At 50.5% G+C, this 24,122-nt stretch overlaps 1 protein-coding gene across 1 annotated transcript in view; it reads left to right on the top strand.

The window, feature by feature from the left end:
• LCT (lactase) overlaps positions 1–24,122 on the top strand; it is a 241,660-nt gene that overhangs the window by 164,130 nt on the left and 53,408 nt on the right. The window contains exons 12-13 of the mRNA XM_085647530.1: positions 2,236–2,438; positions 10,847–10,956. Coding sequence (XP_085503656.1) covers positions 2,236–2,438; positions 10,847–10,956 — 313 coding nt within the window. The remainder of the gene's footprint in view (positions 1–2,235; positions 2,439–10,846; positions 10,957–24,122) is intronic.

Here is a 24,122-nt window from a genome sequence, read left to right as displayed (position 1 = left end):
AGCACTTCAGAGGTTCTTAAGGGAATACTGCAGAACTCCACATTGTACCACCCAATGCTCTCTGTGGTCGCTGAAGCTCGGTGGCCGCCGTTGGGACATGATCCCATTGCACTTGGAGTGGTCTTCCCCATGATATGATCCGATGAACGCCCAAGCTTGACGCACGCTGACCAATGTACGTGCAAGCTTCAAGCTGCGTGCTGCTTTACTGGTGATCTCGCTAGGTGCCAAAATGCTGCTCAAAGACTGCCGACCGGGATAGAAGTTCCGAACACCCTTTGAACTGGGGGTGTAAACCGTCGCCCTGGTAAACTAGACAATAATCACAAGCTGTAAAGGAAATGAGCTGGTCGCAAGGAACATCTCTTGGTTCTGAGTAGTAGATTTCACCCAGTCACCCGAAGCAGAGGAGGAAGAGAATGATACAGCATGGGAGAGCACCCCAAGACCAGAAAGCCGAGAAGAGGGAGATGCTAGCTCTGACAATGACACCCCCAACCAGGCCTGAGGAGAGCTCAACACTGAAACTGACTCTAGCGGTAACCAGAGACTGGAGGAAACGAGAGGACATTCTCAATAACACCGATATCAATTCCGACCCAACCTGCCATCGAGCCAGAGGCTCAGAGACTTTGCGTGATGAGTTCACTATCAAGTTAGGAAGGGATGTAGTAGCCCACTAACTCCTCTCCCTTGGAGACTATGCCCCGGAAATGCACCCTACACATCCTCTAGCCAGGGGCTATATAATAAAAGGTCAGAGACAATTCGAGGACTTTCCAGCCGGTATAAGCATCCCACTGTGTTGTTAGTTTTTGTTTGCGTGCCTCCTACCTTGTTTGTAGACCTCACTCGTTGGGCCCCTTCACAAGCAGGGTGCTTGCCGGTACACCTCTCCCAATACAGCATATAACTAGTATATATCCTGCTGCTGCGTCACTGCTTGTCAGAGCCTGTCATCAAGATAGCACCCTCTAGATACTCATCACAGACATGGACTGATTGACCTTGGTCGCAAGGCAAGCAAGGGAGATATGCAGTGTCCTCAGAGCCAGTGCACTCTTGGGGCCTCATTTATAAAAACTATTGCATCGCTGCGTGAAAAGAGCGATGCAACAGTTTTTACTGCACCCTCCTTGCGACAGGATGGGCGCACCGTATTTAATGTGCAGTGCTCCATGGCGCAAGGAGTTACAGATACGTCAGTATTTCTGACGTATCTGTAGGCGCAAAAGTGGCACATTGCTGGGGTGTGTCTGAAAACAGATACAACTCCAGCAATGCGTCCTTTCACTCTGGCCAAGCCCATGTGGAAGGGCCTGCGTCAGTCTTACACCTGCACTAGGCAGGCGTAAGATATTGACGCAGTAGAGTCCTAGAAATGTCACAGTGAAATCTCATAGATTTCACTGCGCCACATCTACGACCCTTTACTTTGGGGGAGCGCCCATGTGTGATAGAAGTACATGCCTGCATTTCCAAGCGGAAGCTGGTGAGCCTGAAACACTTGTGTGAGTTGCTCCAAGATGTCTCAAGCCAACAGCTGATCATTCCCAAGTCAAAAGAAACAATGGCCTAAGATGGCTGATCCACAGCCCCTTACAGTAATGGTAGAATAAACTACGGGGCAGATTTACAAGCCCCTTGCGCCACTTTCGCGTCACTTTTCCCATGTTAAAAGTGACGCAAAAGTGGTGCAAGGGGCTTGTAAATCTGCACCTACGATTATATGTCAAACCTAAAAAAAAGTCACAGAGCAGGCCAAATAATTCGAACAGGAGTAGAGGGTCATTTTTCCTGCCCTGATATGTCTTTTGCTCCAACGGTATCCTGCAAAGATCCTTTTCTATACTCCAGTGTGCATATGAGCTTGAAGATCTGCAAACTCCAGGGCCGCCTAGATTTTATGCAAATAGTAGGGATATATAATACACAAAAAAATACAATTGAATCAATACGCATCTAACAAGTGACGAGTTTCCTTTTGAAAGAGCATGTCTTAACACCTTCCTTAACTCACAGTCTGCTGTAACTGATATCATGTGCCACAGATCATGTTAGCTCCAGTGTGTTTAAAGGCAGAAGCTTTGTTCACTGTGTAAAATTGTATCTTTAGGCTGTTGATTTGTTACCCTTGCCCACACACACACATCTCAAGAGACTGGTAGGAATGGTAAGGCTCAGAATTCAAAATTCTCTACTGTAACCAATCCATGTTGTTTTGTGTTGTTGAAGGAATCTCTGCCAGGCCTGGCCGAGCACCTTACATCGTAGGGCACAACTTATTAAAGGCCCATGCTGAGGCCTGGCACCTGTACAACGACTACTACAGAGCAAAACAGGGAGGTCTGATCTCCATTACCATCAACTCAGACTGGGCTGAACCGAGAAACCCACATAAACAGGAGGATATCGATGCGGCTCGAAGATACGTGCAGGTAACGCGATCAAGGGAGCAACCTGTTCCAAAATGGCTGCCACATTATGATTCAGCAAGTCTGAGCCTGCGGTGACTAACAAAGATGCCTCTGCTACTGTTTTCAAGACATTAGGACGTGTTTGAAGTACTTTGGCTACAATGAAAAATATGTTGGGCCTTATTTACAAGGAATTAATGCAGCCCAGTGCTGCAAACCATTTGGCTGTGCCGCATTAATTCCGAAGCAAAGGGATGCGTCATATCTACAATGATATGACGGTTCCCTTTGCTTTCCCTTGCGCTGACGCACAATTAGCTGCCATGCGCCAATGCAGGCACCTTTGCACCATGGTGCAAGGGTGCCTGCGTCACGGGGATGATTGTTTTTGTACAAGAAGTGACACCTTCCTGCACAAAAGCAATCACTAGAGGTGATTTCCTATTCCTATGTGTGCTGCAGAATGCAGCACGCATAGAAAAAGGAAAAAAACAAGGATACATGAAAACATGTCTCCTTGTTGCGCCTCCCTACACCTCCACTGGCGAGGTGTAGCATTCTGACACATTTCCAGGTTTACGATTTCTCGTAAATCTAGAAGTTCAGCAGAAGCCATGGGTGTTGCATGGAAACATCCACAGCAACACCCATGGCACAACCCTTTCACGCTAAGTATTGCGTGTAAAGGGGCCATATTTACAAGGACTTGAAAAGTCACGTAGGGTGGCTTTACGGGTCCTTCTAAATATGGGGCAGCAGGTTGTGCCGCCGATGCGTCACAAAAAATGACGCACCGGTGGCTAAAGGAGCTTGTAAATAAGCCCAATTATCTATAGGTAACCTGACATATGGACTTCAGTTAGATTCAAGGGGGCAGATTTACAAACACCCTGCGCCACCACTACGTCACTTTTTGTGACGTACTGGTGGCGCAGGGGGCTCCTCCATATTTACAAGGAGAGGAAAAGCCACCCTGCGTGAATTTTCCTCTCCCCGTAAATATGGCCCCTTCACACGCAGCACTCTGCGTTGAAGGGGCATTCCATGGGTGTTGCTGTGGGTGTTCCCACGCAACACCCATGGAACAAGACACATCTTCAGATTTTCGAGAAATCGTAAATCTGGAGATGCGTGTGAATGCTACACCACCCTAGAGGTGGCGTAGCGAGACGCAACGAGGAGAAAAGTTTTCATTTCTCCTCATGTTGTCCTCTTTCAATGCGTGCTGCATTCTACAGCACGCATTGAAAGAGGAAAAGCCTCTTGTGATTGTTTTTGTGCAGGAAGGTGTTACTTCCTGCACAAAATCAATCTCCCCACGACGCAGGCCCCATGGTGCAAGGGTGCCTGCGCCAGTGCATGGCTGCAGTTTATTTTTTTTGATAAACAATTTTTATTGGAGATTTTGAAAAACACTGTATTAAAACCTTGCGCCTGACAACCACCACTATACATTCACACAGGTTGAAAGCATGCCCCCCTTCGTCCCCACCCGAGCCCCGCCCCCCACCCCTACCCCCAAAGCGCCCAATCACAGTATATTGCCCAACCACTTCCCCCATACCCTACGGTATTTCTTAGGACAGCCCCTCGCCTGATAGAGAGTACGTTCCTGGGCCGCGCACCAGTCCACACCAGCACTCCATTTAGCCAAAGTAGGCGGCCGTGGGTGTTTCCATGCCGCTGCAATGTCTCTCTTTGCCACCATGAAGGCCGTCATAAGGAACAGTTTCTCTGCACGAGTGCCTTGTAGACCGTCCGTGATGCCCAGCAGGGTGTGCCTAGGGTTATGTGGTACCTCCCAACCCAACACCTCCGTGAGGTCGGCCTCTATGCCCCTCCAGTAATCTCTTAGGTCCGGACAGGACCACACCATATGGAGAAAGTCGGCCGGGTCAAAGCCACAGCGGGGGCAAGATGCGGTGACAGAGAGGCCCGCTCGGTGTAGACGTGCCGGTGTGAGATATGCAGTATGGAGGTAGTATATCTGAATCAGCCGCAACTTGGCAGAGGCCGTCACCAGCCGGGGGGCCATAAGGGCGTCCCTCCAGTCCACCTCGTCCAAGGGCCCCACCCAACCCTCCCATCTCTCTCTCAAGCCATCCTGAACCGCGGGGGTATTGTTAATAAGTGAGCGGTGTATACGGGAGATACCCCCCCTCCCCAGGTTACCCAGCAAGACCTGAGCTTCAGGGGGACTGTGGTCTGGCAGTCGAACATCTAAAGGAGTATAAGTGCGTATGGCATGGCGCAGCTGGAGGTACCTATAAAACTGTGACGAGTGAAGGGAGAAGCGTTCCTGTAGCTCTGCGTATGAGCACATGCGCCCCCCCCGCCAGACGTCCCCCAACTGGGAGATGCCGAGCAGGTCCCATGACCTAAAGCCCTCCAGGGCAGTAACGTCCCGCAACAGCACCCCGTGCCAAAGGGGAGTGGCGCGAGTCAGCCGCCCAGTCCACCGGGTATGGCGAAGCGCCGCTCGCCAGGCCAGGAAAACCGCCCTAGTGATTCCGGGGCAAGAAGAGGGGATGGGAGCTCCGTACAGGCGGTCTAAAATGCAGGGAAAACCCAAATCGGCTAGTTCCAACCTATAGGCCGGGTCGGACCATCCCCCTCCGAACCAATCGTGAATGACGAGAAGGCGAGTGGCCAAATAGTAGAGGTATAGATTGGTCATACCCAACCCTCCATCAAAGGTGGGTAGACGACACGTCGACAAGGCCAGCCGCGGCCGTCCACCGCCCCAGAGGAATCGAGTCGCCAGCCCGTCCAGCTCGCGGAACCAAGGCCGCGGAAAGGACACGGGGGTGTTTTGTAAGATGTACAGGAACCGGGGAAGGATCATCATTTTGTAGAGTGCCACCCTCCCCAGCGGATTGAGCGGGAGCGGTTGCCAGCGCGTCAGGTCAGCCTTGGCCTTTTTGACCAGGGGAGCCACATTGAGGGCCCAGCTCAGTTCCGGGAGCAGAGAGACCCAAATGCCCAGGTATTTAAAGGACAGCCGGCGAAGGGGAATCCTGTCCTGCCAGTCAAAGCATTCCCGAGAGGGGTGCAGAGGCACAAGGACCGATTTGTGCGAGTTTAAGAAGAGGCCAGACACGCGGCCAAAAAGGCCCAAGAGATGGAGGGCACGGGGACCAGATCGCGCCGGATCGCTGAGATACAATAACACGTCGTCCGCATAAAGGGCTATTCTGTCGGGCGCAAGACCCGGCCACTCCCAGCCCCGAAGAACAGGGTCTGTGCGGACCAGGGCAGCAAGGGGTTCCATAGCGAGGGCAAAGAGGAGAGGCGACAGTGGGCATCCCTGCCGCGTCCCCCGACCGATCCGAAACGGCGTCGACAACGCCCCGTTAACTAGCACTCGAGCACGAGGGCGCGCGTAGAGGACCCGCACCATTCCGACAAATTTGGGGCCGAAACCCATATGAGTCAGGACCTCAAATAGGTAGGACCACCCAACCGAATCAAACGCCTTCTCAAAGTCGGCAAGTAGGAGGGTGAGATATGGGGATATGCGGTGGCGATGAGCCAGGGCCACGTGAAGTCGACGGAGGCAATGGCGAGTACCGCGGTCCGGCATGAAGCCACATTGGTCCGGGTGCACCAGGTGGGGCAGAAAGGGCCGAAGCCTCTGTGCCAGGACCGCCGCGTAGAGTTTGATGTCCGTGTTGATGAGAGAGATCGGTCGGTACGCTGACCTGTCGCAGGAGGGCGGCGCGGACTTGGGCAGGACCACAATCGTGGCCATATCGGCCTCTGGGCGGAAGGAACCGCGTTCAATCGCGTCAGCATAAAGGGCGCTCAACCGAGGGATCAGGAGGTCCTTGTAGGCGGCGTAAAGTTCTTGCGGGAATCCGTCCGGTCCCGGGGTCTTCCCCGCCGACGTGCGCCCAATTGCCTCCCCAATCTCCTCCAGAGAGATGGGCACCTCCAGACTCTCCCAGTCACTGGACCGAAGACAAGGCAGTTTGAAATTGTGAGTTGCCAGCAGCGAAGCTAGAGACAAATCCGACGCCCGGGCCCGGTATAGCTGAGCATAGTATTGAGCGAAGGCGTTGGCCATGGCCACGGAGGTGGACTGAAGCTGGCCTTCTGAATCAGTGACCGCCGGTATGATGCGCGACGCCCCGGGGTAGGTAACCAGCCGGTGCAGCAGAGCCCCATTCTTGTCCCCCCACCCGTAGACCCTCGCCACCGAGGACCGCCAGAGAAGCTTGGCCGCATCCATTGACCGTTGGTGAATCTCGTCCCGCAGAAGCCGCAGTTGACGATCTACGGTCGGATCCCCATCCGCGGACAGAGATTGTTCCAAACGTAACGCCCGGGCCTCGCAAGCAGTAAGTTGCTGAAGCTGCGTCTGGCGGTGCCGCACCACCAACGCCTTGGCGGCCCCCCTGATGGTGGCTTTACCCGCCTCCCAGAGGGTGCCCGCCGAGGAGACAGACCCGTCGTTGTCACTAAAGTACTGCGCCAGCGCGGACCCTACCTCCTTGCAGAGTCTCTTATCTCGGAGAAACCAGGCGTTGAAGCGCCACATTTGACGGGCCCCGTGGGGCGGGGGCCCCAGACCCAGGAGGACAGGGGAATGATCAGATATCCCTCTAGGAAGAATGCGGACATCTTGGATGCCCGCACACTCGGTGGACGGGACAAAGATTGCGTCAATCCGCGCATGAGTGTGGTGGGCGGCCGAGGTGTGGGTGTATTGCCGCGCGCGCGGATGCCAGATACGCCAGGCGTCGCACAAGCCCTGAGCCTCCGCCCACCCCACCAGCTGTTTAGCCCGCGCGGCGCAGGGCGTCGAGACCGGTCCAGAAGAGTCAAGCAATGGGGCAGAGACAGCGTTGAAGTCCCCACCCAGAACCACAGCACCCGGCGGTAGAGCGACCAGCAGGGACGCGGCATGGGATAATGCTTGGGCCAACCCGGTGGGTGGCGCGTAGAGCGAAAGAAAAGTAAGCGGCCGACCTTCCAGTGTGCCACAGACTGCGATCCCCATCCCCTGGGGGTCACGGGCCACCCGGGTAAAGACAAAGGGAACAGAACGGCGCAGCAGGACAGCGACCCCCCGAGACCCGCGGGAGAACCCAGAGTGCCACACCCGATCGTACCCGTATCTGGCCAAGAAGGGACACCTCTCGCCTAGCAAATGGGTCTCCTGAAGAAGGAGCACGTCGATCTCATTACGGTGAGCATATTTAAGGACTGCAGTGCGTTTGAGTCTGTCTAATAGGCCATTCACGTTCCATGACAGTATGCGCATAAGCGCTTTGGAGGGGAGGTCATCCATGGGAGCGAGGGGAACAGAGCATGCCAGAAAGGGAGCGGCCAGAAGAAGCCAGGACCACGGGTCCTCCACCAGGGAGGGGCAACGGACCACGCGTGAAGGCAAGCGGCAGCAAGGCGCGCATGAATGAATGCAAGGTGAGGCGCAGCAGTGTGTCGAGTGTGGTGTAGTAACAGACGCCCAAAGAAAACCAAAGCCAAAACCAACCCAAACAAAACAGTCCCTTAAGAAGAAACAGCCAACAAACCCCCAACCCCAGACCCCCACCCCCCACCCTACACTTCAAAAACGGAAGCATCTGTCGCCCGAACAACCCAACAGGTACGAGACCCCAAGCCTAGATGCTCGGGTGTGGAGAACGTAGTGGACCCTCCAGAAGAACGGATTTCAATGATACGTCCCAGGTAGTTGTAAGAAAGCGTAGGAGTGGAAACCCCCTCCACCCCTCCATCAAATAAGGCAATCACCCCTCCCCGTAGAGATTTGGCTCAGTCAGCAAGTTATATGGCGGGACTACGGGAGAGGTCAGACAAGTCAGACTGTATGGTGAGGGGGGCGGGAGATCCCCCCGGTCCGGGCGACAGGCGGCGCCGGGGACCCCCAGCCACGTGAGATGATGCGCCAGAGGAGGCCGAAGAGTCCCTCACACGCCTCTCCGAAGCATTGGCAGACCTGGTTCGGGCCACCGCCCCTCCGCGGCGCAGCCGGGACTGCGTGCGTTTCCTGCGCCGAGGTCGTCGGGTTCCAAGCACCTCTTTGCCCCGGGCCCCCGTAGCGGGCGACATCGCCGCGGCATGGCGCAGAGGCTTCTCCTCCGTGAGCCAGGTCCAGGCTGCCCGAGGGGTATCAAAGAAGAGAGTCTTGTCCTGGAAAACAACACGGAGGCGGGCCGGGAATTGGAGCTGGTACTGAAGACCCAGGGAGCGCAGCTTTTGCTTCACCTCTGTGTAGGAGCGGCGCTGCTCCTGGACCTCCCGGGTGTAGTCCGGAAAAATCATGATGGTATGATTGTCAAAGGTCAAGGGGCCACGCACTCGCGCCTCCCGCAAGATAGCGTCTCTGTCTCTGAAATTGAGGATTCGGAGGATAAACGGGCGCGGGGGAGCCCCCACAGGAGGTTTGGCCGCCAGAGACCGGTGCGCCCTCTCCACCACAAACCAGGTCGACAGCCCGGTCTCCGGCATCCAGGACTTGAACCATTGCTCGAGGAAATCGTCGGCGCGGCCAGATTCCACTCCTTCCGGAAAGCCCACCAGGCGAAGGTTGTTACGACGGGCACGATTTTCGGCGTCCTCTGCCCGCCGGTGTAGTTCTTTAGAGTGGGTGGTGAGTTCTCTGACCTGGTCTTGCAGCAGGTGAATGTCGTCTTCCGCTGTGGAAATCCGGGATTCTGCCTCCGTAATGCGGGCCGTGGCGTTGCGGAGGTCCTGCCGTAGGAGCGCAACGTCAACCTTCACCTCGCCAACCATCCCCTCCAGGGAGGTGCGGGAGGCGTCGATGGCCTGAAGGATGACGGCCAAGTCTTTATTCGGGGCCGAAGCCCCCCCCCCACCCGGAGGGTCCGAGCTGGCAAACTGGTCGATCCTCGTCTGGTGGGACGTACCCGGCAACTTGGATCCCCTCTCCTTGCCCATGGCGGACCGAAGAAGTAGGGGCCCGATCCGTGAGGAGGCCCGGAGGACAGCAGGCGACTCCTGCTCCACAAACGCGGCACCGCTCCACACAGGCCAGCGAGGGAGGAGGTCGGGGGCAAGGAGGAAGGGCACGGGCACCCCCCAACCGCTTCGTCAGGGTCCGACCAGGCCGCCGTCACCGCGGCGCGCGCCACGAGCCAAAGCGGTCACCCGCTATCCAACGGTGGGTTGCTGGGGGCCACCGAGGCGTCGTCCGGTCAGGGCAACAGGAGACTCCAGGGCCGAGAGCCCAGCCCCCCCTAAATCCTGGGGCAGGAGGGGGCTCGAAGGGGGGGGGCCCCCCCCGCCAGCAGTGGTCCCGGGGCAGCGATTCGGGGGCGCAGGGGGTCACCACCCCATCCAGCACAGGTTGGCGCCAACAAGAAACGATTAGTCCAAGTGCTGCACCCCACCGGGAGTCCGCCAGGGGAAAGCAGCAGGAAGGGGCCCCCTCAAGCCGCCACAACGCGACAGTTCCGATCCCCCCAACCTGGGTCTCTCTCTCTGCGCGGGCCGACCTGCCCGCCGATGAGGGCTACGCCACCCCCAAGAAGCGCCCCTCCAGCTTCTCCCGTCCCGGCTCACCTCAAAGTCACCGCCAACCGGGGCCCAGATCACAGCTCCTCCGGGCGTGAGGCTGCCAACAACGAGTCTGCGCTCCTGTAGGGCTCTCCCGGATTCCAGCAGCCAGGGACCCACCGGGGGGGGGCACAGCGGGGCGGCCAAGGAGATCCACCTCCCAAGAGGCATCAGCGGCAGTCCAGACCTCCAGGCGGCCCAGCGCCACCAAGGCGAATGCGGGTCGATCTCCCCGCCGACTAGGGCTCCTTTTCCGCCAGGCGAGCGCCGGTGATCATCGGCAGGGGCAGGTCAGCCAGTGGCAAGCGTGGGGCCTGTGCCCCTCGTGGCGCGCCGGGGCCTCGCGTAGCGGGCAGCGCCGCACACAGAACCAGAAGGACGCAGCCAGGTGCCGGCGCGGCTCGCGGGCCGTCCAGCTCCACCGCGGGGGTGTCGGATGTCTCGAAACTCGGGCCGGGGGTAGTGCGTCAGTTCCTCCACCCGTGCCGGTCTGCAGCCAGGACCTGGGACGGCATCAGTGGAGGAGGATCGGCGCTGAGGGGTCCGGCAGCCGGGAGCCTCACTCCGTTGCGGCCATCTTGGCCAGCGCCGGAACCGGAACCGGCTGCAGTTTATTTATTTGATTACTTACCTTACTCCTGTCTGTCGTATGTCGGACTCCACTACCCCCACGCACTGCACCTCCCCCGCCCCACCACCCCGCAGCACTCCCTCAACGAGCTGGCACTGGCTGTAGTGCATTTTAGAGCATAACCTATCAGGAATTATTTGCAAGAGAGTACATCCAGTGGAAATAGAAACATTATTCTGTTGTCTGCATGAAACGTGTTCTTTGGTCTAGGCAATATTCCATGCTGAGTATAACATTTCTCCATTCATTGCCACAGTTTTATGGTGGATGGTTTGCACATCCCATTTTCAAAAATGGCGACTACAATGATGTCATGAAAACAAGGATTCGGGAGAGGAGCCTCGCACAAGGGCTAGCGAAATCTCGGTAAGGATTTGCTGATTCGATGTGTATATGGGGGATACAATACACCCTGCCATACATAAGAAAGCTGTACTTACAATGAATGTAGTTAATGGTGCATTTAATCTGTTGCTTTTTCTTGTAAACAAACCATATAGGGTGTGTCCCTCATATTGTTTGAGGCCAGTTTTAATGGCTAAATAAGGAGCGTCACCCAACAGGAAAAATAAAATAATAATATCATGTTATTATCATTTTATTTTTACAGCCTGGCTTTAGGTGCAGGGCGGGGCTGGCCTGCTAACACAGCAAGAAGAAGGAGTGGTGAGCACTATCTAAGTGCGTATGACTTTTTGACTGGCCGTCTTTGGCCTGCCAAACAGTCAGATGCACCTAGCATGTTCTCTATGTGTTCTGCAGCCTGGGCGGAGAACATGCACAGGCTCCCAGTCCCTGTCTGAGCGCCAAACCACGACAATCAGACCAATCACAACGCTGCTGACATGCTGATGACAGCAGCGTCTTGATTGAGTAGGGTAGTGCGAAAGCCTGTGGGCTTCCTGTTTCCTGCATCAGACCAAGGAAAGGCGGCAGCTTGCAGATAAGTGGATTTTACCTTTTTTTACCCTCCCCACCGACCACTACTGTCCTTTAGCAGCCGCTACTCTTCCTTGTACAAGTGCTGCTTACATTACAACCAGGGCGCCCTGGATTTCTGCAAAGGGCACTCTTGTGCATGTGTGCTTCACCTCCACGAGGTAGACTTCCTTCCAATCTGGGTGGTATGAACTGGCTTTTAATGCATAGATTAAAATCTTTGCCACCGCGGTGAACTTGTCATCTACAGCCACTCTGGCATCTCTGGATTTTTCGTTTAACTTCAATCGGGTTTTTGAGTGCAAGTTTTCGGGCATCATAAAAAAGATTGCCCCTAGTTGTTTTTGCAGAACAGACTGCATCTAGCACTCGAGTAGCTGGCTTACTCAGTTGCCAGGGAATTCTTAGGAGAAGCTTGCTGGTTCACTATCAGTTTTAAATTGGATTTACCACTACATTGTTGCCCCATAAAACTCCTGAGATCTTTATGTCTAGAGTTCTTCGCAGTTCTACACCAGCTTCTCAATATTTTGCTTTTTTAAGTTGTGGTCCACATTTTAAGCGCTGTGTCATAACTCATTTAGTAAAGAAACCACTGTGGAATGCACCCAAGTCATGAAATTGTTCATCCTATTTCTTTGTCTGCTCCTGCAACCCTACCATGTGAACATTGTTTCTCTGGACAGTGTGGTAACCAGAATATTGAGGCCTAAATATCAACTGATAAAAATATTATGCCCTAAATATTGTTTACGAAATCATCGCCCCATGGGACTTAATAAAAGAAAAGCTGCACCCTCTTAATAAAAGAAAAGCTGCACCCTCTTAATAAAAGAAAAGCTACACCCTCTTAATAAAAGAAAAACTGCACCCTTTTAAAAAAAGAAAAGCTGCACCCTGTAAATGACATTTTTGCAAGCGATATATAGGGCAAATTTATGTCAGACACTATTTTTGTTATCAATATTTTGACATATAACCTTCAGGTACTATTTTAACTAGTTAGATGACTGGATGATTTCTAGGCTGCCTTTCAACCCTATTTGGGAACAGAGGGGCATATTAACAAGGGCCGGCGATAAATATCGCAAAGCGCGCTTAGCGCTTGCATATTTATCGCCGGCTATCTCTGGAATTTATCGCCCGGTTTGCGCGTTATTAACAACGCGCATTGCCGAGGCGATGAAAATTCCAGAGATAGTTGGGATATCGCCGTTTTCCATGGTGGAAAACGGCGATATCCTAGATGATAGGGCCTGTGGTCTTAGCCACGAAATCCACCCCCCATGTTAATTATGCCTTAGTCAGGAATTTAACAGACATTAAATTCCTGCGTTAAGGCATACTTAACACGATTTTAAAAATCGCTACCCTCCCTTGTTAATATCGCGAAGCTGCCTTTGCGATATTTTCCCAAGGGAGTCTTGTCAGGCACGCCTCCTTTGCATCTCATTAGCGATGCGATCGGAGGCGTGCTGGAAACGGGCGCTAAGTCAGCAAGACACGCGATAGCGTGTCTTTGCTGATAAGGCGATGAAATTATCGCCGCTTTTCGCCCGAAAACGGACGCAAAAGCGGCGATAATTTCATATCGCCGCCTTGTTAATATGCCCCAGAGTTACTTCTACTGTCGACTTTAGACAACCTTTCAATAGAGAGCCAGGGCAACTTTGTCATTCCCTTAGTCCTTCTGGGCCTTTATGCAGCATTTGATACCATTCAACATAATATTCGATTCTGTCACTTCTAGGAATTCTTAATGGGGCATATGTATCAAGCCTTTTTCCCGTTCAAATTCTCAGAATCTGCCCGTTTGCAAAAAGGGAAAAAGCCTTTTGGACTGTATCATCCCAAAAGGCCATCGCAAAATAGGGAATTCCAAAATTTGCGATTCACTATTTTGCGAATGCATTTAAGGAACAGCAAATTGCGATTCCTTAAATGCTATTCTGGAAGCACCCAAAATGTGCAATTCGGTCTTAAGGAATCGCAAATTACCACCAACTTAAAGTTGGTGGTAATTTGCAATGTCCTAGAAAAAATCACTTTTTTGCATTTTTCAAAGTGCCATGTGGCGCATATACATGCCCTTAGGGCATGTATGTGTGCCACATGTGCACACATGCATATTTCAGGAATGCAACAGGGTGTCCTTTTGACACCCTTGCACCCTTGAAATTGCATTCACCATTTGCGAGAACCTAATGGATACTCGCAAATTGCTAATGTCTTTCCATTCATTTCTATGGGCCTCTAGGCCTATAGGAATGAATGGGAAGGTATTCCTTAATGCGAATTTCAATTTGCTATTCGCAATTAAGGAATATGTAGGAATCGCAATTATTATTGCGAAACCTACATACATTGCCTTTTGTGAGTCCTCAATAGCGAATCGCTAAAATTCGCTATTAAGGACTCACAAAATGGTTTCTTGAGACATATGCCCCCATGGGCTTTCCATGCTTCTACTCAGTTACAATTTCAGGCCTGTTGTCTAGTGGCGGCTGGTGAAATTATAAAGTTGTAGGGCATAATTACCACATCATCGATTTTGCATGTGTGCAGTTAACGTTCTAAACGTGCTTTTAGGGGATGAGGGCAGTTGCTACCACAGAAACATAAATAAACAAGCCCTCCCGTCTCTAAATACTAACCTGAATGAAGGAGGGTGAAGAGGCTGCAGTGCTGTGCTCAGGCCAGCCTGAAAGGATTACAGTGCAATTGCCCAAGCACTGCTGAGAGACAGCCTGCAGTGCCTGATGGTATTGCTTCCTGCCACCAGCCAGCTGAATCCTCTGTCAGAAGGCAGGCTTGTTAAAGCTGCTTAACTCAACTCTCGTTCACGCTGCATGCTGCTGTCGTTACTAGCTTTGTGTAAAGAGCTAGCATGCAGCAGTAGGCCTTGCACGCAGGACGAGATCACTCACAGTTTGAAAGAGTGACTTTCTAAGTGCACTTCACATGTGAGGCACTCCCGGAAGAAGCGAGTACTGCTAATTCTTTCTTCTGGCGAGCGTCTACTTATTGCTGATTGGATGTTAGGAAGGCCTGGGGAGGCGTCGGGGAGTCAATCTTCTTTATGGACTCCTCCTCAGCCCCTCACAAAGCCCAATCAACAGTGAGGAGAAAGCAAAAGGAGGGTGGAGCCCATAAATGTCCTACAAGCCTGCACCACCCACTACTGCCTTGACTGTGCTTGTGTGTCCTGCTCCCCAGACCTTAGAAACCAATGGAACCGAGTTGGCCACTCCTATGGCCACAAACAAATCACCCTAGTGCCGGTCAAACCGCTGGTACTCACAAGAGGCCACTCCTACGGCCACAAACAAATCACCCTAGTGCTGATCAAACCACTGGTACTCATAAGAGGCCACACCTCTTCAATGATGCAAGCACTCTCACTTGTGCCTCAGGGGCGAGTGAGACCCTCGCTCGGCACAGGCGGAGATACATGCCCTGTAACAAAAAACACACACAACTCAAGCCTGATTGAGCAGCCAGTCTTTTCACTGGGCTGCTTGAGTGTTTCATTCTTTTGCTCTTCCTCTCCTCTTCTGTGAGAGGATTGGTCTAAGCGATGAGTGATAGTTACTATGAGCGATGAGTGATGATTGGCAGGGCACCACCCCTTTAACCCACATGCACCAACCGGCCCTGCTGTTGTCTGGTGTGGTAACCAGGGCTCAGCCTTATCTCCTAATTCTCTAATATCTGTTAGCCGTGGGCTTACATTTGCCGGCTGCAGGGCCTCAACTTTTACACCTAAACCAAGCATACCTAAATTCTACTGGAGCTTCGCAGGTGTCTTGTTAGAGTGTGAAATGTTTTCTCTCCTTGAATTCTGAGTTGATGTTTGTGGCATCATCTTGGTATCTTCATCTACAGACCCAACAGAAAATGTTGCCATATGGGCCTTCAGTGGTTATAGCCACTTCATTTTTGTGGGGGAGTTTCAACGCACTTTTCCTTCCTGAAATAATTGTTTTGGCTAGCGCTGCCTGCAAAAGCATTTTAAGGTACTATGCCTTCTATGTAAAGCAGTGCAGGGTTTGTCACCACACTTCTTAAATGTGGGCCCTATCATCTTCAGACCGCCCCTTCAACTGCACTCAAACTGTCTCTCAAGCATCTTGGTTCTCACCATAAACGTCTTCAATATCTACAGGGCCCCACTGGCTAACATCCATGAAACTATAAACCCCAACGAGACCATCATCACACCGCCCAATTTATTCTGGCCTGAAAGCAGCACAATCGCATCATGCCTCTGTTGAAGGTCCTACACTGGTTTCATTTCAAAGAGAGTGCTTCAAGACTCTTTGAATCGTATACTCTCTGGCATGAGACTGCTAGCCCTATTTAGAGATCTCCCCTCCCCTGGTGGGATCTCTGTGCTATAGAGGGAGCAGCCACGTGGTTGCCATGTTCAAAGTCCAAAGCAGGAGGTTATATTCTGTAAACAAAAAACAAATGGCCCTGATGCACAGGTACTTTTCTCCCTCTTTGTGGGATTGGGGAAGTTCTGCGTGTTCCCTGCTTATGACCAATATGCTCTGCATGATGGATCCAGGCAGGGAAAATCAGGGACGTCTGACTCGCCCTCAATGTCAAAACTATGACTTGCCAGACATTTGGAGAGGCCACCAGCTCAGAAGCCAGAGTTTACGCTGGCGAAGCCAGACATCAAACCGCTGATTTACTCACCGCGCTGCACATGATGCTAAATGGAGTGGTGGAGCTACAGGTTTAGTGAGTAGTGGGCTGCCAATTTATGGAAGTGGTCCCACTCCCCTAAACTCTAAATTGTATTGTATAGAGTATTTATAAAGCGCAACAATCACCCAACGGGCATCTCGGCGCTACAGTACATGATACATTGGCCAGTAGCTAGGGGGAGCCAGAAATAGAGCAAATAGAACCATAAAGAAAATTAATAAGCTCTAGGAAACAGCCAAGTCTTAAGTCTTCTCCTGAACTGCGGAAGATCATGAGACTGTCTGAGTTCCAGGGGAAGGCTGTTCCAGAGTTTAGCTGCAGAAAAATTAAAGGCTCTGCCCCCTGACTTGGCTTTCCGAACCTTTGGAACTTTCACCAAGTAGGCAGTGGTAGAGCGAAGACACCTGGTGGGTATATACCACGTGAAGATCTCTTGAAGGGGTATGGGTCCTAGTCCGTGCAAGGCCTTAAAAACCAGACATAGAGACTTAAACTGGATCCTCTGCGTTAACGGTAACCAGTGAAGCTCAGCAAGAGCCAGCGAACCTGATGACCGATGTGATTTCATCAATGCCAATTTGGCCGCCATGGTCTGTACTCTCTGGAGGCGTTCAGTCAAAAATTTAGGGGCGTCCAACAAAAGAGCATTGCAATAGACTAGTCTACTGAGGATGATACCACCAGTGACCAGTGCTCTGGCCGCCTCTGGTAGTAGTGGAAACATTTTCTTCAAGGCTTTAATCAGAGAAAAACAGGTCCCTACAACCTTATTGACATGCATCTCCAGAGTTAAAGTGGCGTCGAGTATAACTGCCTGATTGCGTACAGCTTTAGCCGGCACCACAGTAGGCGTAGATAAAGAAGACCAAAGATTCTCAGGAAAAGGGGGGGGAATCCTCCCGGTGGTGCAGTTTTGCCTGAATTAAACTGAAGAGAATTTGCTCTAAGCCAGTGGGCAGTATCTTGCATACAATTATGGAAAGCAGTCAGAGGGATAGAATGATTGCCCTCTAAAGAGAAGAAGATTTGAGTGTCGTCGGCATAATTCACAAGTCTCACACAATGCGTTGAGACCTTCTGTGTCTAATTCACTCCAAAGTGGAAGTACTGGTTCCCTATTCAGAGTTTTTCGGCCCTACAAGCCAGCAGATGCCGGACACAAACATCTCAGAACCTATTTACAAATTGCTCTGCCAAGTAGCACAGTTTGGTGAGAGTTCTGTTCATGTCCACCCTTTGGAATGCAGTTTCACCACATCACAGAATGATGGTGACCCACTCAGGTTTTGCACAGGAAGTGTCCTCCCCTGCACTCATACTCAGAATCCAGACTTGCATCCGGACTCTCTATGCCTCACTTATTCTTCTAGCCCTACAACCAGCTGTCACTAACTGCTTTTACTGTGTCTGCCCACTTCCAAGGCTTCACTTTATTCTGTGCCCACATGATGCTGTCTTGAACGTTGAACGTGCCTGACTCTGCCAAACACCTTGCCTCTTGCATCTATACAATTCCTCTTCGCCTCACCACATAGCGGTCTGAATTTGCTTTGCAGTAGTGTGCGGGACTTTACAAAATCCATGAAAGAAGTACTGTCAAATTAAAGTCAGGTAATCGTTGTTAGTTGTGCATTCTATGTTTCAAGGTTTCACAGACTAAGTGGGGAAGACAACCTTTTCTGGTCCTGGTCACTACTATTTCAAATGCCTTTTCCCTGGATCTCAGTTTGTAGCTATAAAGTAGCACAGCTACTGCAGAGAGTTGTGTAATCTGTGTAGTAGCTGAAGCATTTCCATCACATGTATGCTCTCCCTCATAAGTGGGAATGCCCAGTTGTGTCCTACGTGCTGACTGTGCCTAGGGACTCAGGCTGTACCTCAGTAACAAAGCTCAGAAAAGGCTGATATCCCTCCAGGGTTGCTTGATGTCTTTTGGGAGTGGGGTTGGACTGACAATGGTCGGTCCCCTTCTGCAATTTATGTTTCTATATGCATTTATTTGTTGAAATGTTGTCTTTCTAACAGAAGTGAGAACTATAGACACTCAAGTGGTACTTAAGTTCAATTACAGGTGGGTGGACAGTTTATAAATAACTTGGCAATGGATGAGGTATGAACAGTGAGAAAAAACTCCAAATAAAACTATGTTTTACAGACATCTAATGGTAGCAGCATTTTTATGTATTTCTAATATATACATATACCTTAACAGCTGGTGTAATCACAGGTCCAGTGGTTGCTAAATGGAGATCAGGGATTACTTACTTCCCATAGTAGACAAGAAGAAGTTTTTAGAATTTGCATGAAATCTGTTTAGGAGAAGGTACATGATGTATCCTAACAATTGAGAGTCTTGACCGAGGGAAAGGCCCACTTCTTCACGGACCTAAAACTGGTGCTCCAATTTCTTAAGCGGAAGTGGGGAGCAAGTGGCAAGAGGAGCTCCCTCAGAACCCCCCATAACGATGAAGAAGATGCACTGGATACGGAGAAGCAATAATTTCTAGTTATCACCAGAGATGCAACAGGACCGATTCAAAAAGAGACTGGTTGGACAAAATTGAGTGCAATGGGACGTGATGTGCAATGTAGATGACTCTAATGGACCTTTGCCTCCCTCCCTTCTTTAACTGTTACAAGGTGGCCACAGGGTTGCACCGGAAATTATGGATGGGCCCTAAGCCTTCTGGCTCGGATCTGGTCCCAGGATCCCGGTAAGACCGTTCTGATCTACACACGGCCATACATGAGGTCAAGATGTGGGTCTGGGGCAAGTTGGGAACTTTGGCATCCACGGGAGACGCTGGTCTGGTCTTCCCTTGCTCTGGAGGATTTCCTAGGTAGGAGAAGTTGGATTCAGCGTTCTAAGAGACTGGATGGGTCCGGGGAGGAAGCCAGAGAGCGGGTAACACCCCCCCCATGTGTACTACACTTTGTATAATCAGTAATTCCTTGTTTGGGTAGTGGGAAGATTTGAGATGGAGGGATTGGAGGGGTACTGAATTGCTGTACAGAGTTTGGCTATTTATAGTGTGGGAGAGTCTACAAGGGCGTGCATAAAGTTACAGCAGGTATGCACAGATCCAAGGGTCAGATATGTGATAGCCCGCTGCTATAAGGGTGGGTTGGTGGCATTGTTGGTGGGAGTCTATGGCCCAAATTATGACGAGCTGCAGTTTTATCACCCACTTAGTGCTCGCTTACATCAGGATTGTGACCTACCTCAGATCGGGGGGCGGGGGCTTTGATTGCCTGTTAGACCCTGCACAAGATCGATCCAAGGGCCCCTCCCATGAAACGTCCCCAGCTGCGAAGGCCATACTTGACTTTGCAGACTGCACAGGATTGATCAACATATGGAGGCATCACTCCCCCGCAGATGGGGGGTACACTCAATTACTCTACGTACACGATGTACACACTCAAATAGATCTTTGGTAATATCTAGGAGTCTGGCATCTAGAGTTATCAAATGCGAACCACTAACATGCACCTACTCTGATCACTTCTCAGTGGTTTTAGAAATGGCGCTCTGCACTCATAAAGCAACGCCCTTCACCTGGAGATTCCCCCATACACACTTCTAGATGCAGTTTTTAAGGCCGAATTAGCACAAACCATAGCAGAAATTTTTACTAATAACGTCTGTTTGGTCTTCAGTTTTGCCATTGTGTGGCAAACTTTTAAGGTATCTATCAGGGGTATCGTCATCTCTAAACATGCGGTAGTGCTCAGATCTATCAGGGGTCGACTAGCGCTTCTAGAAAGGGAAATAGCAGATTTGGAATTGACACATCAAAGATCGGAAGATAAACAAACACAAACCCTAAGCGAAATACGAGCTGGGCAGGAAGAATATCATGAGGTTGCAGATAGCAAAGTCAAACATATGGGTAAATACGCAGGTGCGAAAACGTATAGGGAGGGCGAACACCCAGGTGCCACTTTGACTACACTTGTATGACCAAAGAGGGAATCAGAGGTAATTCTGGAAATCCAGGATGAGGTGGGCAACTCTGTGTATGACGCAGATCAAATAGCAGATACATTACTATGCTGACTTATACCAATCCCGTATCCCTCCGAATGGCAATGCAGTAACTGACTATCTGGAACACATAGCAATGACTTGGCTCATCATGGAACAGAGAGAGCTTCTGATGGCTCCATTGGACCCCAGGGAGATACGCATTGCACTAGCAAGCATGCAATCTGGGAAGGCACCGGGCATAGATGGCCTTTTATAAAGCCTACCAAGACCTTCTTATACTGCACCTTGTTATACTGTTTGAGGAAATAGTGCAGACTGGAGAAATGCCCCTGCCAATGCGTAAAGCCTTGATTGTTAAGCTAATAAAACCTGGCAAACAACCAAATCAATGCTCCTCATATCAGCCATTGTCCATATTAAATATTGACACTAAAATTAACTATCTATCTTAGAACATTGTTTGGTGTGTTGCAACAGGTGTATCCAGGGGTGAGAGCGGCAGCCGTTTTCCTGGATGCCGAAAAAGCTTTTAACTCTTTTGAATGGGAGTTCATGCTGGCAGTGCTCAGATGAATTGGAGTAGGGGATGTCTACCTGCATCTAATCAAGGTGTTATACATCAATGCAGTAGCACAGGTAGGAGGTTGTACTATTATCATGCCCCAAATTGCAGTCACCAAGGGGAACTCGTCAGGGCTGCCCATTATCACCATTACTGTATGCACTGGTAAACGAACTTCTAGCATGTGCTCTCAGGGAATACCATAGTGGGTTGCGTTTCTCTGGGTATAATCTCTTTATATCTCTGTATGCAGACCTTGTTGTATGTCCGTGTCCCGGAGAGAAATCTTTCATCCATGCTCAGAGAAGTGGTGCGGTTTGGGGGCCTCTTGGGTCTCAGTGTCAACTAGTATAAGTCTGTAATCTTCCCACTTACCCCCTCCATGATGCCCTCAACATTAGGGTTCCCTCTTCGGTGGATGTCGTACTCGGTAAGATATTTGGGGATACGGTTTCATTCTGATCCAGCGGTTGTCTTGTCGGACAACTATGAGAAGGCAATGCATAAATTAGAGGAGGATGTTAACCGCTGGATAAGATAACCACTGTCCTTAATGGAGCGGATAGCCCTCATGAAAAGGATTGTTCTCCCTAGGTTCTTATTCCTGTTCAGGAATATTCCTATACTACTACTGCTGTGGACAGTTTAAACTACCTTACGCTCCTCACTGATCAAACTGGCATGGGCAGGGAAACAACCAAGGTGTCGTGACCTGGGCACAAGGGCACTAGGACCCTGTACCCAACTGGTGGGGAGAGGATGAGAACCGGACACCACTTCCGGTCAGGAGAGTGGGAGATAATTAATTACTGCAAGGGTAAGGGGATGAGACCAGGTGTGGGACACGGAGCAGCGATAACGAGTGTAGCTAATAAAGAAGTACATATAAACCCTCCTATCTGACTCCTGTGTATCCACCCAAAGAAGAACACGACACAAAGGTTTGTTGGGAGGTCCTCACCTTGCCATATGATATGGGGGCCTCAACGTGTCTGATCTGGAACCGGATCTGGATTGGGAGACGGCCCAAGGTGTAGACGCCCACCTTTGGCTCGTACCCAATATCATTGTTAAAGGGTAAGACATGCACAGCGAGATTTACTGGGTGACAAGTTGCAGGAACCCCCAGATATGCTAGCGCTCACAATTTGATCAAAAAGAGCGCCTCATTAAATTGATAACAACACTGTATGCTCACACGCAAGAAGCACGTAGACCAGGCATGACTAAAGCGAGACTGGAGTTGCGGAGAGACCTAGGCAAGACCATAGATGATGAAGCATGGCGATACTGCTGCTCCAGAACAGGGAAAATATCACTGAATGGTAGACACCGATTAATACACTTCAAATATATAAATCGGGTTTATTACACTCCAGAAAGGTTATTTTGGTATGAACTGTGTGATACAGCAGAGGGCCAGAGGTGGAATGAGAGTGTAGCCAGGTTTGCGCATGGGGCCTGGAGCTGCTCTGGGGTGTACGATTTTTTGGGAAAGGTTTTTCTAGGACTGAGTGCTATAACTGGCTCTCTCATAGAGATGGATCCGATGCTAGCCCTACTGGGAGAAGACAGAAAAATTGGCAAAGAAAACAGGAAGCTAGTAGCTTTTACGAGCTACTACGTGCTAAGCACCGAGTGGCATGCGATGAGCTAGAGGATCAATTCCGACAATTGCAGAATGGCAATCAGATATGACATACTGCAATGTACAATCATATGTATTTAGTGAACTCCTGCCACCTCAGAGCAGCCCCACAAGTTACTGGGCCCCATTTCAGATATACTTAGCGAGCAGAGGAGCGGATGAATCAGAAAGGGGACAAGAGGGGATGTAACAAAGAGTTTGTACCTTGATCGATACACAATGTTATAAGCTTACTGTATGTTGGAGCGTGCACATTCGGCCCACAATGGATGGTGGGTTGACCATCATTCCATATCTGTCCACGTACCCAAAATGCTTTGATGTTGTAATCAATGTAATTGTACTAACTTTAAATTGTATCTGCATGATGACACAAGGGGGGGAACATCATGTATCCTATCGGAAAGTATGTTTCTTTTGCACTGTCAATAAATAAAAAAAAAATGTTTAAATGGCTCTATAATGCGCCCAATCTTTGTTAGACTACCCTGTAAGAACATCACCTAATATTTGAACAGAAATTCTTCCTTAATCACACTCATTGGCTCATCGTTTGAGGACACATTGGTGTTCTTTCAGTCCTTGACAATTAAAAGTCGAGCAATAACCATACTGTAAAACAGTAATTCTGTGTGGGGTAGAACAATGGAAATCAGCCCAATACTCATGGGATTCTATGAAATGACGAGGATGGGCTTTCTAAGAGCCATTTTAAGGGTTTCAAAATCGAAGACTCCATTTCAAAAGGCGCTCTCTCCAGCAGGCGTTGGCCAATGGAGTGACGCCCAGCAAGAGCAGGAGGTAGACATCCAGGCTCTGTGTATTTATTATGGGTCTGCACACATATGTGCATGGAGCTACCATCTGCGCAGTGCATATGTCCCACTGCGAATCAGGGACTTGTCATTTGAGCCCTCAGTGCAAAGCTGTGTGCAGATGCTTAAATCATCTCAGAGGTATAGTACCAGAAAATCACTGTCTGAATATCACAAGGCATAAATATTTTTTCATAAATTTCTTCTTCAAATCATTGCTCCATGGAGGTTAACAATATACATAATACTCCCAGGCTCTCTGTAACAGTTAGGCAGAATAGGTGAGGCATTTATCACACATATTTACATACTATTATCCCAGAGGAAGGTTTTTACCACGCATGGTAAAAACCTCCTAATCCGACTTTTTAACTTTCAAATGAGGAATAACATGCAGATTTGGTATTTAACACATCTAATTCTGCACGTTTCGCTTTTTATGGGCCTTTCCCTCTGATAAATTTCACCAGGTTTTAAATCTCCCACCACCTGGGAGTAGATTTGCCTTCCCTGCCAACACTACTGCAGGTAGGGAAGGCATGTTTGCTTCCGATTTTGGCGGGAGATTTAAAAATGTTCCAGCCAGGTGGGTGCAAGCACGTTTCCAGGCACGCACTGATACGGGCAGGGAAATAATTGTGTCCTGGAGGTAACCAATACTTTCCTGGGGGCTTTAAGGGCTCAGGGAGGGGGGCAGCGCAGTGCCCCTCCTTTTAATGTACATGTTGTCCTCGGGGAATGGGGTCCCCGGGGCCTTCAAAGGCTAAGTCCTCCCTCCCCCTTTAAACATTTTTTTTTTACATCAATCTGCCTGCGGATGGGTTCTCTGGGGCCACCATCTCCTCAAAAGTGGATACGCAT

Source organism: Triturus cristatus, chromosome 3_2 (assembly GCF_964204655.1).
Source record: "Triturus cristatus chromosome 3_2, aTriCri1.1, whole genome shotgun sequence".
Classification (NCBI taxonomy): domain Eukaryota; kingdom Metazoa; phylum Chordata; class Amphibia; order Caudata; family Salamandridae; genus Triturus; species Triturus cristatus.
The sequence above is the reverse complement of the archived record's forward strand: the minus strand, read 5'-3'. Positions and strand labels throughout refer to the sequence as shown.